Raw genomic sequence first — 14,129 nt, 5'->3', positions numbered from 1 at the left:
CCCCCAAGAGTAAAGATTATGCCTACTTTCTTTGGTTTCTTGGACTATGCCTAGTAAATTATTAAGAGCCTCATTTTACCTGATTTCTAGGAAGTAGAATTCAAATGAAAGTGTAAACAAAAACAGTGGTATCCTTTAAGTAAAAATTTCTCAAACTGGTATCCAGCTGACCACTGATACCAATTTGGCCTGTTCATCTCCTATTTTATCTATTTCTATTGGAGGATACTCTTCCTACTACTGTGAATGCTGTCATGTTATGAAGCAGAAGTCCAGGTAGTTGGGCCCGGCTACGGGCAATGAAAGACCAGACTGTGCATCTCAGTAATTTGCACCATTAAGACCTCTCCTCATTCCCAAAGCCCTGAATCTTAAAGTAATGTTTCAAGAACAAAAAGAATGCCACTATCTCAGTAGCAAGACAGCGACAAGGCATTTTCTACTAGAAGTGTATGGCTGTTTCCTCTGAAATGCCACTGGTTCTTATACCTTCCAAAACCTGGTTCTTCAGCATTCTGTCTCCCATGCCTCCAACAAAAGCCTTTTTGTATAAGTTAGCCAGAGATCTCTAACCAAAACACAACTCTCAGGCAGCCCCAGTGGCTCAGCAGTTTGGTGTCGTCTTCAGCCCAGGGTGTAATCCTGGAGATCCAGGATTGAGTCCCACATCGGGCTCCCTGCATGGAACCTGCTTCTCCCTCTGCCTTTTCTCTCTGTGTCTCTCGTGAATAAATAAAATCTTAAAAAAAACAACAACAACAACAACACTGTTCTCTCGGTGTTAACACCCACTTAAATGAACAAAAGAGAAAGGTCTGGGATCCCTGGGTGGCGCAGCGGTTTGGCACCTGCCTTTGGCCCAGGGCGCAATCCTGGAGACCTGGGATCGAATCCCACATCAGGCTCCCAGTACATGGAGCCTGCTTCTCCCTCTGCCTATGTCTCTGCCTCTCGCTCTCTGTGTGTGTGTGTGTGTGTGTGTGTGTGTGTGTGTGTGTGACTATCATAAATAAATAAAAATTAAAAACAAAATTCAAAAGAGAAAGGTCTGACACTAGGATCTCTCAGTGTCTTCAATAATATAGTGTACAGGGGCAGCCCGGGTGGCTCAGCGGTTGAGCGCCGCCTTCAGCCCAGGACGTGATCCTGGAGACCCAGGATCGAGTCCCATGTCAGGCTCCCTGCAGGGAGCCTGCTTCTACCTCTGCCTGCGTCTCTGCCTCTCTCTCTCTCTCTCTCTCTCTCTCTCTCTCTCTCTCCTTCTTGTGTATTCTCATGAATAAATAGATAAAATCTTTAAAAACTAATTAATATAGTGTACGGGGTGACTCTCCAATTCAGTAATTTAGGAAGCAGAGTCCTCTAAGTTATCAGACTTTAAGAAATTGCTACCTTTCCCCATGAAATATTCTAGACATATCTCCAGGAACAACTATAAAGTAGAACATTACTTGTAGACCAAAAATGTGGGGGTGGGGTGAGGAAACAGATAAAAACGAATTTCTTCACAAAAACTAATTTCTTTCAGAAAAATCAATGCTGGCAAAGAAGTCTTTATTAATTGAAAACCTGTATATCTGACATCAAAGAATCAAAAGCAAGGAATATAACAAAACTTACCTGAAAGTTTAAACTGTAGAACAATTTTGAGATAAGGATCAGGGAAGAAAAAAGGATCCTCAGGGCAGAGGCGTCATTTGCATGGGTACTGCAGAGTTCAATGGTGGCCTTGGAAAGGAATTTAGGGACATGGTTTTAGTATACTGTAAACTTTAGTGAAATCGGCTGGGAATACTTACATCCTCTCCAAAATCTTACTTTTATTTAAGAGATTCTGAAAAATATGTCACAACAGTATATATTTTTTATTTATCCATTAATAGTACTACTAATAGTCCAATGTTAGTATCTGGACTAGATTCTTTTACTCTTTGTGTGTATAAGTATGTTACAAAACTGTCTTTACATGCTCTGATTAATTCCCCTGGCATCTAAGTTGTTTCCAATCATCTGTCATTCTAACTGCAATAAACAGGCTTATCTATAAAACTATGCACTTCTAATTTTCACACTGTGAGTTTCTACAAGTGTATTACAAAAGCAGATTGGCATGCTATGAGCACTGAATTTGCAAACCAGATAGACCTAGATATAATCCAGACTCTGCTGCTCATAAATTACTTTAAGCAAGTTATTTTACTGAGCCCCAATTTCCTCATGTATAATCTGAAAATAATGTCTGCCTCAAAAAATGAGCATGAAGAAATACACATGAAAGGTCCAGTACTTTGTGCACTATGTAAAAAGACATTTAACTAATGTACTTTCTATATCCTAAAATTAAGAAATAGGAATATTAAGGTTTACTTAATGAAATGTCAAACTCCAGACAGTACCATTTTTTTTTTTTTCCAGACAGTACCATTTATAATCTAATGGACAGGATACCATAGTGTTCATTTCATTGCACTCTGGGTAACACTTTTAACATCAGTAAAAAACATTAAAAATCTTTACTAACCCAATAGGTGGAAAATATTGATTACATTTTGTCCAATTTTATTTTGGATAAAAATGTACCATCAGTAAGATATCTTAACCATGAAAAATCTTGTGCATACTCTACAGCTTATAAAGTTGTGAATATCACACAATTTTCCTTTTTGAAAATAGGAAATGAGCAGCTTTTCCAGAGTTAGCAAAACTAGGTTTGAAGCTTGGCTCCCTTCTTTTATTAGATATGTGATATTCAACCTTCCTTATCTGGAAAAAAGAGGTTAAGAATCTCTCTCTTTGGGACACCTGTGTGGCTCAGCGGTTGAGCCCCACATTGGGTGCAGAGATCACTTAAAAAAAAAAACTTCCAAAAAAGAATGGGGGATAGGGAGGTGGCACCTGGCTGGTTCTGTCAGTGGAGCATATGACTCTTAATCTCAGGGTTATAAATTCAAACCCTATGGATGGTAGAGATTAAGTTTAAAAAAAAAAGAAAACAACAACTATTTCTTTCAATCTTATAGAATTCTCACAGAGATGAAGAACAATGTTTAGAAAAGTAGCCTACGCCCTACAAGAGGATATACAAATATATAATTAAACTACATAGTCAAATCAAAATGGGGAGTGAAATATTATATTATAATGCCTGGGATTTGCTTCCTAAACACTGCTACAAAATGAGGGGAAGGGAAGAAGTCAGTAATACCATTAAACTTATGTAATAGATACATAGGGGTTCACTAGATCATCTTGTCTATTTTTTGTGTAGCTTTGGAATTTTTCAAAAGCAACATTGCTTCTAAATATTACCTATCAAATAGACTTTCAAAGCATTCTCTTAAAATTTATACAAATAATTAAGCATTTAAAATACAAACTTAAAAATATCACCAAGGTATTATTCCATTACCTTAAATAGATTAGTCAAAGGCAAAGCAAAGGCATCCAGAACAAGTTTAATTTCAGTCCACAACTCGTTTGACTTAAATTCATGGCGATACCTAAAAAATTAGGGTAAAATAGGTAAATTTACAAGCCTCTGTTTACTAACTTTAGGTTTTCAAGGAAAGGTAAGAGAAAACCCATGGCTAGACAGCATCCTGAAATTTAAAGGGAATTCTTCGTTTTCTTTTTAAAGCAATCAAGCAATTTATTAAGACTAGTTACTTCACAGATAATAGGGCTGCATGAAATAAACATCCCACTTAAACATAATGTACTGAGAACCTTATCTCCTACTCTAAAATTACCAAATTCAGAGATTCCTGGGTGGCTCAGCAGTTTTAGCACCAGCCTTCGGCCTAAGGCATGATCCTGACATCCCGGGATCGAGTCCCACATCAGGCTCCCTGCATGGAGCCTGCTTCTCCCTCTGCCTGTGTCTCTGCCTCTCTCTCTCTCTCTCTCTGTGTCTCTCATGAATAAATAAAATATTTTTTAAAAGATAAATAAAAATAAAATAAAATTACCAAATTCAAAGGAATGACAGTAGTCACAAAAATACAACTGTTTATATAAGCAAAAGCATTTGAAAAAAAGAATTTTGGGGTTCCTGGGTGGCTCAGTTGGTTAAGCATCTGCCTTTAACTCAGGTCATGACCCTAGAGTCCTAGGATGGAGCCCCAAGGTGGGGGGTGGGAGGGTGTTCCTGAGCGGGATGTCTGCTTCTGCTTCTCCTTCTCCCTCTGCCCCTCTCTGCTTGTGTTATAATAAATAAAATCTTAAAAAAAAAAAAAAGAAGAAAAGAAAAGAAAAAAGTATTTTAACAATATGAATTTATCAGGATACATGGCAGGCTTGGTCTATGGAACATGTGCCACTTGGATCTTAGGGTCATAAGTGAAACCCCAGGTTGGGTGTAGAGATTACTTAAAAATAAAATCTCTAAGGGGCACCTGGGTGGCTCAGTTAGTTAAGCATCTGACTCTTGATTTTGGCTCAGGTCAAGGTCTCAGGACCATGAGATGGAGCCAGTGTCAGACTCCCCACTCAGCTGGGAGTCAGCTTGAGATCCTCTCTTCTGGCTCCTTCTGCCCCTCCCCCAAACATGCACGCTCTAAATGAAATCTTTAAAAAAATAAAGTTGAGGCGCCTAGGTGACTCAATGGCTGAGCATCTACCTTTGGCTCAGGTCATTACCCAGGGTTCTGGGTTCAACTTCCACAGCAGGCTCCCTACAGGTAGCCTCCTTCTCCCTATGCCTATGTCTCTGCCTCTGTGCCGCTCATGAATTAATAGATTAAAAAAAAAAAGTACAGATTTATTGATACCTTTTAAATAAAGAATGTGCTGTACGAAGGACTCCATTAATAACATGGAAATCTCCACTCTGAAAACGATTCACCATTTCTGTCAACAAGTCAGGCCATTTCTGAGGGAAATCTTCTCTGCCAATAATGCTAATAGCATCACTTAACTGGGGGGAGGAAAAAGATTAATTACATGGAAGTTCCACAAATAAGCCTCCTCCTTCAACAGTAGAGCCTTCCATTACCTGCTTCTGAATTTGCTCTGGGCTGCTAAGCATCAAGTGCACTATGTTGGCTTTAATGGCTACTCGGTCAGCTTCACAAATTTTGTTTGGTTCGTCTTCAACCTAAAAGCAAAACATTAAGAGCAAATAACAAAGTCCGTATCCATGACCACATGGGTTTATAGAAAAAAGAGAACCATTTTCTTTTCTATTTTTTTTTTTAAGATTTTATTTATTTATTCATGAGAGACACAGAGAGAAAGAGAGAGAGAGAGAGAGAGAGAGAGAGAGAGAGAGAGGCAGAGACACAGGCAGAGGGAGAAGCAGGCTCCATGCAGAGAGGCTGATGCGGGACTCGATCCCAAGTCTCCAGGACCATGCCCTGGGCCGAAGGCGGCACTAAACCACTGAGCCACCCAGGCTGCCCCTTTTCTGGTTTTCTAAGAAAAACATAGAAGAAGGCAGCTCCTTCCCTCTATTTGAATGGGCCACAGATTCCTTAATAATCTAATGAAAGCATAAACCCTTCTGCGGAAAAATATGCATTCCCTGATGACAATTAAGAACCTCAGTTCTATGATGGCTCAGCAGCTGAGTATCTGCCTTTGGCTCAGGGTGTGATGTGGATGGGTCCTCGGATCAAGTTCCACATTGGGTTCCCCAAAGGGAGGCTACTTCTCCCTCTGCCTATGTCTCTACTGCTCTCTGTCCCACATAAATGGATAAATAAAAATCTTTAACAACAGTAATAATAAAAAACCTCACTTCTAAAGGCAAATTTATCAGAACACGTGGTGAAAATATTTACAGATCCATGCTGCCTAGCCCACATTCAGATGCTTCAATCTGATTCTCACCCTAGGTCAGAGGTCTTTTCAATGAAAACTTCTTGACTATTACCAATTTAAATGAATCCAGGACTACATCACTCAAAGAGGTCCTGGAAATCACACTAGTTTTACAAATCAAGACAGAGGAAGAGGGCTAGCATGTCTGCAAGTAGAGCAATGGATATTTTCAACATTCTATAATTTACCAGTTGTTTCTTCACTACATGAGTTAACACTTGACTACACAAGCTTAAAAACAGTATTTATGGGACTCAGTGGTTGAGTGTCTGCCTTTGGCTCAGGCTGTGATCCCGGGGTTCTGGGATTGAGTCTCGCATCAGGCTCCCTGCAGAGAGCCTGCTTCTCCCTCTACCTATGTCTCTGCCTGTGTGTCTCTCATAAATAAAAAAACAAAACAAACAAAAAACAGTATTTACTACTTCTTAAACTCTTTCACAAAATGAAGACAAAATTCTAAATAAATATTTAAGCAGACTCAAAGTTGACATTTTAGAAAAACTAACCATTTTGTCAATCTTAATGCTTTCTAAATTTCATTATTACTATCACTTCAGAAAAATTCTTTTTTTTTTTTCTTTATCTTAAACCAGGGTTTCTTCAACCTCAGCATTATTGGCATTCTGGGCCAGATATATCTTTGTTATGAGAATGGTTTTGTACACTGCAGGATGATCAGCTGCATCCCTGGTTTCTACCCACTAGTTAGCAGTAACACTCCCTGCCCCCAACCCACCTCCAGCTGTGACAATCAAAATGGCTCCAAAAATCTCTGCAGTCAAAATTACCCCCCAGTGAGAACCACTGTCCTAGAGTAAGGAAAAATACTTTAATTTCTTAATTTTATACCAGTCATTAAACTTGCAGTACAATGGAATTCATCTTAATATTAGATTATATTTCTATATCTCTTATCAAAAACTCCAAATCCTAATTATTTTGGATTCTACAGAATTTTTATTTATTTATTTTTTTAAATGAGTCACAGATCTAAATTTTTATTTATTTATGATAGTCACACAGAGAGAGAGAGAGGCAGAGACATAGGCAGAGGGAGAAGCAGGCTCCATGCACCGGGAGCCCGACGTGGGATTCGATCCCGCGTCTCCAGGATCGCGCCCTGGGCCAAAGGCAGGCGCCAAACCGCTGCGCCACCCAGGGATCCCATATTCTACAGAATTTTTATATGTGGTTTTTCTACTGTGTTTAATTTTTTTCCCCATCCACAAAAGAAATTGCTTCAATTATTCAGTAGAGGGATCCCTGGGTGACGCAGCGGTTTAGTGCCTGCCTTTCGCCAGGGCGTGATCCTGGAGACCTGGGATCGAATCCCACGTCGGGCTCCCGGTGCATGGAGCCTGCTTCTCCCTCTGCCTGTGTCTCTGCCTCTCTCTCTCTGTGTGTGACTATCATAAATAAATAAAAATTTAAAAAAAATTTATTCAGTAGAACTGTGTCTTTCCACACAATGCCTCTTCAGTTGACAATGAACTAACATTTAGATTCAACCATAATGGAGGTCAAAAACCAAGCATCACACTCAAGCAATCTGAGTTAGGAAGTTCGAGCAGTCTATATGAACTCAAATGAAACAAGAACTCTGGGAAAGCATCTTTATTAATTTTTGTCAAGTCTTTCAGAATTTCTATGTCATCTGTGAACAAAGATAGTTTTAGGTCTTCCTTCATGTCTGTATACCTTTTTGTTTTTAAAAAAGACTTTATTTATTTATTCATGAGAGACACAGAGAGAGGCAGAGACATAGATAGAGGGAGAAGCAGGCTCCCTGCAAGGAGCCTGACATGGGAGGATGTAGGACTTGATCCTGGGATGGGGATCACGCCTGGAGGCAAGGCAGATAGATGCTCAACCGCTGAACCACCCAGGCATCCCAGTCTGTATACCTTTTACTTCCTCTTATTCCATCAGCAAGGACTTCCTATACAATGCTGAGAAAGAGTGATGGAGGGGACATTCTTGCTTTGTACCTGATCTTAGTGGAAAAGCTTCAGGTTTCTCACCATTAGGCAGGATATTAGCTAGGTTTTTGAAAATAGTCTTTATTAAGCCAAGAAAGTTCTCTCCCGGGACACCTGGGTGGCTCAGCGGTTGAGCATCTATCTGCCTTTGGCTCAGGGCATGATCCCAGAGTTCTGGGATCAAGTCCCACATTGGGCTGCCTGCAGGGAACCCGCTTCTCCCTCTTGCCTGGGTCTCTGCCATTCTCTCTCTCTCATATGAATAAACAAATAAATCTTTTTGTAAAAAAAAAAAAAAAGTTCTCTCCTATTTCCAGTTTACTGAGTTTTACCATGGATGGATGCAGGATCTTGTTAAATGCCTTTTCTCCCTCTAATATGATCATGTGATTTTTCTTTTGTCAGTTTATTAATAGGATTACATTAACTGATTATTGAATGTTAAACCAGCCCTGCATCCCTGGGATAAATCCCACTTCATCATGGTAATTCTTTTTATATGTTTTTGGATCTCATCTACTGATATTTTGAGGAGGGTTCTATTTAATTTTATCTTTAGGGACACCTAGGTGGCTTAGCGGATGGGCGTCTGCCTCTGGCCCAGAGTGTGATCCTAGAGACCTAGGATTGAATCTCGCATCAGGCTCTCTGCATACAGACTGCTTCTCTCTCTATGTCTCTTCCTCTCTGTCTCTCATGAATAAATAAGTATTTTTTTTAAATTTATCTTTAATCTGTACCTGAATCTTTTCAGGAGCATTGCATATATAAATATTATAAACGTACAGGTTACTATAGACCATATGTTCACAAAATACTTACAATTCTCCAGTTTCTCTTAATATAGTTCTTGAATGTTACTGAGGCACACACTTTGATAACATTATCCTGGGACTTTTCCAGCAATGTTAAAAGCAATAGTGGGTAATTCTGATTTCCTTCTACTGATTCAAGAAACTTCTCAGCTGTAAGAGAATTTCCATGTTAGAGAATTTGTTATTATAACCAAATCTTTCTATTTTATATATAAATGAGCTATGTAGATCTGTGATTAAAAGCACCAAAAAATTGAAAGATTAGGATATTTTCCCTTAAGGAACCTATCATGGGTCTACTGGCCCTTACTTTTCTTATCTGTTAAATGGGACTATAAATGAAACCAGAAAAGCTGTATGGGTAAAGAATAGTTGTTAATATATTGGTTGTTTATCCTTATGATCACATGACTGGGAGCTGTGGCTTGCTGCTGCTGCCCAGCATCATGAGACAGCATTGTACTAGCTTATCACTAGCCCAGGAAAAAGATCAAAACTCAAAATTCGAAGTATGGTTTCTACTGAAAGTGTGTTGCTTTCACAGTAACAAAGTCAAAACTTCAAACCACTGTGAAGTTGAAGACTGTACTCTATCATATTCCACAAAGATTCTTAGTAATGCCAGTAATATTTTTATAGTACTGTGATGCAAATTAAACGAGTTAAGTCATACTAATATATATTTTTATAAACCATATGTGTCTGGTTCTTTATTCACATATAGTATTTCATTAAGTTGTCACACTACTACCATTAAGTATATTATTATATTTTAAAACAAGGCCCGAGTTAGATAACTTGTCTAAGATCACACAACTAGATTTCATCACCGAACAAGTTTTACTCCAGTCCTTAATTCTATCATACTAGCCCTCAGTTTTCTTCTTGAACTAAGCATCTATATGAGCAAAAAATTATTCAAAGATTTTACATATTTTCAACTTCTACCATACTTAGTGATAAGAAATCTTCTAGGTTTTGGGGTGCCTGGATGGCTCAGTCAGTTAAGTGACCAACTCTTGATTTTGGCTCAGGCCATGATCTCAAGTTGTGAGATAGAACCCTGTGTCAGACTCCATGCTCACCAGGAAGTCAGCTTGAGATTCTCCGCCCTTCCTCCCTCTCCCTGGAGGCACTATTTCTAAAATAAATAAATAAATCTTACAAAAGAAATCTCCAGGGTTTACTGATCACACAGTGAAGATTTACAGCATTTCTTTTTCATAAGCTTCATTGAAAAAGTTTGCCATTAGCATCTATTATTTTCTACATTATGATTTAATATCTCTTCGTTCTGAACTGAGTCCCAAGAGTTTGAAGTAGATCCTCAAACCTTCCCTGCTTTGTTTCCATCGTATCTTTCTTAAAAGTTAAGAAGCGCTAAACTGAAAACTGTTTTTCAGGAGGGGACATACTATGGTTTTGTAGTAGTCTGGAAGGCTTTGTTTCCTCAGTGGTTAGCACTGTACACACAGCAATACACTAGATCCATGATCTGGAGGAAAGCCCATATACATCACCAGGTTTCAGGGATCCCTGGGTGGCTCAGCGGTTTAGCGCCTGCCTTTGGCCCAGGGCGCGATCCTGGAGTCCCGGGATCAAGTCCCGCGTTGGGCTCCAGGCATGGAGCCTGCTTCTCTCTCCTCCCGTGTCTCTGCCCCCCCCCCCCGCCCTCTATGTCTATCGTGAATGAATGAATAAATAAATAAATAAATAAATAAATAAATCTTTAGGGGGAAAAAAAAAGATCACCAGGTTTCTTTTTTAAATTGTGATCAGAAAAAAAAAATAATAATAAATTGTGATCAGTATCCTGAAAGAAATTAGATGAATTTAAGTCTTTATTTCTTTCTGTGTTCATTTCCTTCAACTTGCTCACAGAATATTCACATGGACATGTTTCTACACACTCAAGGAGTCTCAAAATGTCTTCCAGTTCATCTGGACCAGTCTCATCTCAATAACTAAGGGAGCATAGTGCTATCTGTAAGCTGGATCAACTACACATTTCAACCTCCAGATCATTTGCTCGAACATGGAATCAGCCTAATATCAATCCCTGAAAAATACTATGTTCATAACTCATTCCAGAAGCATCAATTTATTCCTACAGTGTCCTGAATTAATAAACCAGTAACATCCTTGCCTTACAAAGACACAATTATTAAAAATAATTTTTAATAGACAAGGTTTGCAGAGGCTTTCTGGGAAAGTCTAAGAAGATTAGATCCATTAATTTCACTTCCTCTAAGAACATGTTACTTTTTTAAGCACTAATGGGGGAAAAAACCCCACAATTTTCCAGAAATCACAAACACTATTCTAGAATAGAATGGATACATTAACATGTTTATAAGTCTATTTCTTGTATATAACCTATAACTACAACAAACACACAGTGACTTGTGTCTTTGTGGGGGCATTCCAAAATCCTCTTTCTCAGCATGCATATTAATGATTTTAAGGAAGCAGGTTGATAACTGATTAATATGGCTTAAATCGAGAATCATCAATTGATTATCCACCCATAAGATACATATGGTCCTCAGAAAGTTTGGTTGGTTTGCACAGTATCTCATGTTTTTTGAAGTCAGATGCTATCATTTAAAAATGAGGACACTTTATAGAAATGTCTTTTATTTTTCGAGCAAAGCTGGAAATATCTTCCAAAAGTGGTTTGAATCCCCCAAAGTTAGTTTGTTACAAATGCCCGCAGCCAAGGCATATAAATCACATGAAATTACCAATCCTTACTTCACTTGCCTCCCTCATTTACCTTTACATTGGAGTCCTGCGGCCATCTGAGTTTACAATTCTAAGCTATCACTAAGTTTCTAACAGAAACTGGTCAAATACTGGAGGGAGGAACCCTAGGTCTTAAAATACATTAATTAAATCAAACCCAACATGTGGATTAAGAAACAGCATCTCATTACCTGGTTTAATTCATTTAATCATTTTTTAGGCAATTAACTCTCATCTCTGTGCCCTAATTATTATATGTCTAAAACAGGCAGGTGTGGGGACTTTTAGAAAGGTGAAGGGACAAAGCTTCTAGACATATTAGTACTTTTTAATCCTAGAATAGGCCAAATAAAAGCAACTTTACTCAAAAAAAAACAAAAACACCCGACCACCCGACATCATCGTATGTTATGCATAAGCAGCCAACCAAACACTTTATAGGTAGAGAATGAAAAAGAAACTATGCCCAAGGGTCACCTTGGTGACTCAGTCGGTTGAGCATCTGCCTTGGGCACAGGTCATGATCCCAGGGTCCTAGGATTGAGCCCCATGTCGGGCTCCCTGCTCAGTGGGGAGCCTGCTTCTCTCCATCCATCCCTCTGCCGTCCACCCCCCCCCCCCGCCCCCGCTTGTGCTCTCTCTTGTCAAACAAATAAAATCTTAAAAAAAAAGAGGGGATCCCTGGGTGGCGCAGCGGTTTAGCGCCTGCCTTTGGCCCAGGGCGCGATCCTGGAGACCCGGGATCGAGTCCCACATCAGGCTCCCGGTGCATGGAGCCTGCTTCTCCCTCTCCCTATGTCTCTGCCTCTCTCTCTCTCTCTGTGACTATCATAAATAAATAAAAATTAAAAAAAAAGAAAGAAAGAAAGAAAGAAAGAAAGAAAGAAAGAAAGAAAGAAAGAAAGAAAGAAAGAAAATATTCCCAAAAATAAAGTGTTAAATCTTTCTTTATTTTTTTTCTTTTTTTTAATTTACACATACAGGTAGATGATGCAAAGGTTTTCATCACTTGTCCTTAAAGAATAAATCAAACCACAAAAAAAATTCTCTTTACCTGGACGTCTGATGGCAGGATCAGGATCAAGAGTTTTCTTTAAGTATTCTGTTAGCGTTTGCAAATTTGCATCACTGAGCTCCATTGCCATAGAACCTAACGGAAAAAATAACGTTTGGTAAATTGGTCACATTGGTACACAATTATTTACATGAAAGAATACTTTTATACTATGGGTCAAAACTCTCTCTGAAAGTCATCCATTTGTTATGTCTTAAGGTATGTCCTATAAGTCTGACTCAGCTGAAGCAAGGTTCCAGAAAATAAGATAGGCTTTTCTGAAACAAGGGTGAGCTAATTTTGAGAAGAAAAAAGAACAAAAACAAAACATACCACAAAGTCAGTAAAAGGCACAGAAAAACAAAGGTGAAGAATTTATCAAGATTACCATAAAGTTTATCAGATGTAATGCTATAAAAAAGGGCAAACAAGGGGTTAAAAAAAAAAAAAAAACCTCACTAGGAACTTTTTTTTTTTATAAGGCCCACCATGAGAAATTACAATTTTAAGCAGTAGATAAGGATCCCATAAAGAGTTCTGAGATTAAAGAAACTGAAATAAATCTGTGTACAACATGCAATCAAGGACTGACAACAAACCAGATGCTGGGAATTAGTACCTGAGGAGAGAATTTTGGAACTCAGAAGACGACAGCTGTGATTATGATTAAAAAGCAACAGCAACTTTTGACACCAAAACCAAAGATAAGTGAGTGTGACTACATCAAAATAAAAGGATCTGGGGATGCCTGTGTGGCTCAGTGGTTGAGCCTCTGCCTTCGGCTCAGGGAATGATTCCAGAGGCTCAGGGAGTGATCCCAGAGTTCGGGGATCAAGTCCCACATCAGGCTCCCTGCAGGGAGCCTGGTTCTCCCTCTGCCTATGTCTCTGCCTTCTCTCTGTGTCTCTCATTAATAAATAAATAAAATCTTTAAAAATGAATGAATGGATGGATGGATGGATGGATGGATTCACACAAAGGCGCCTGGGTAGCTCAGTTGGTTGGGTGTCTGCCTTTAGCTCAGGTCATGATCCTAGGGTCCTAGGATCCAGTGGGAAGCCTGCTTCTCTCCCTCTCCCTCTGCCACTCCCCCTGCTTGTGCTCTAATAAAATCTTAAAAAAAAAAAAAAAAAAAAAAAGGTTTCCAAAATGAAAAATGTGGCTTACCAAGCGGGAACAATTATTTGCAGATTATCTATCTGATAAGAGGTTAATATCCAAAATATATTTAGAACCCATAACTCAAAAGCATAAAAATAAAAAATACATATGCAAAAAATTTTAAAATGACCAGAGGATTTGAAGAGACATTTTTTCAGGATATACAGATGGCCGGGGCACCTGGGTGGCTCAGTAGCTGAGCATCTGCCTTTTGGCTCAGGTCATGATCCCAAGTTCCTGGGATTGAGTCCTGCATCAGGCTCCACAGGGAGCTGCTTCTCCCTCTGGCCGTGTCTCTGCCTCTCTCTCATATAAATAAAAATAAAATGACATAAAGATGGCCAACGGGTACATGAAAAGGTTCTCAATATCACTAACCATCAGGGAAATGCAAATCAAAACCACAATGAGACTTCACCTCATTCCTGTTAGAATGGCTGTCATCAAAAATAACAAACGTTGGCAAGAACGCACAGAAAAGGCAACGCCTGTGCACTGCTGGTGGGAATGTAAATTGGTGCAGCCACTGTGGAAAACTGTGTGAAGGTTCCTCAA

At 39.1% G+C, this 14,129-nt stretch overlaps 1 protein-coding gene across 3 annotated transcripts in view; it reads right to left on the bottom strand.

Annotated features, from left to right (window-relative positions):
- Positions 1-14,129, bottom strand: part of CSE1L (chromosome segregation 1 like) — a 46,656-nt gene that overhangs the window by 20,369 nt on the left and 12,158 nt on the right. For all 3 annotated transcript variants that reach the window (XM_038572548.1, XM_038572550.1, XM_038572549.1), the window contains 6 exons: positions 12,414-12,509; positions 8,622-8,764; positions 4,994-5,095; positions 4,770-4,915; positions 3,410-3,500; positions 1,621-1,728 (listed from right to left, as the gene is read on the bottom strand). In XM_038572548.1, coding sequence (XP_038428476.1) covers positions 1,621-1,728; positions 3,410-3,500; positions 4,770-4,915; positions 4,994-5,095; positions 8,622-8,764; positions 12,414-12,504 — 681 coding nt within the window. In that variant the 5' untranslated portion in view covers positions 12,505-12,509. The remainder of the gene's footprint in view (positions 1-1,620; positions 1,729-3,409; positions 3,501-4,769; positions 4,916-4,993; positions 5,096-8,621; positions 8,765-12,413; positions 12,510-14,129) is intronic.

The sequence above is a fragment of the Canis lupus genome, chromosome 24 (assembly GCF_011100685.1).
Source record: "Canis lupus familiaris isolate Mischka breed German Shepherd chromosome 24, alternate assembly UU_Cfam_GSD_1.0, whole genome shotgun sequence".
In the NCBI taxonomy this organism is placed as follows: Eukaryota; Metazoa; Chordata; class Mammalia; order Carnivora; family Canidae; genus Canis; species Canis lupus.
This window is presented reverse-complemented; position numbering and strand designations above follow the sequence as displayed.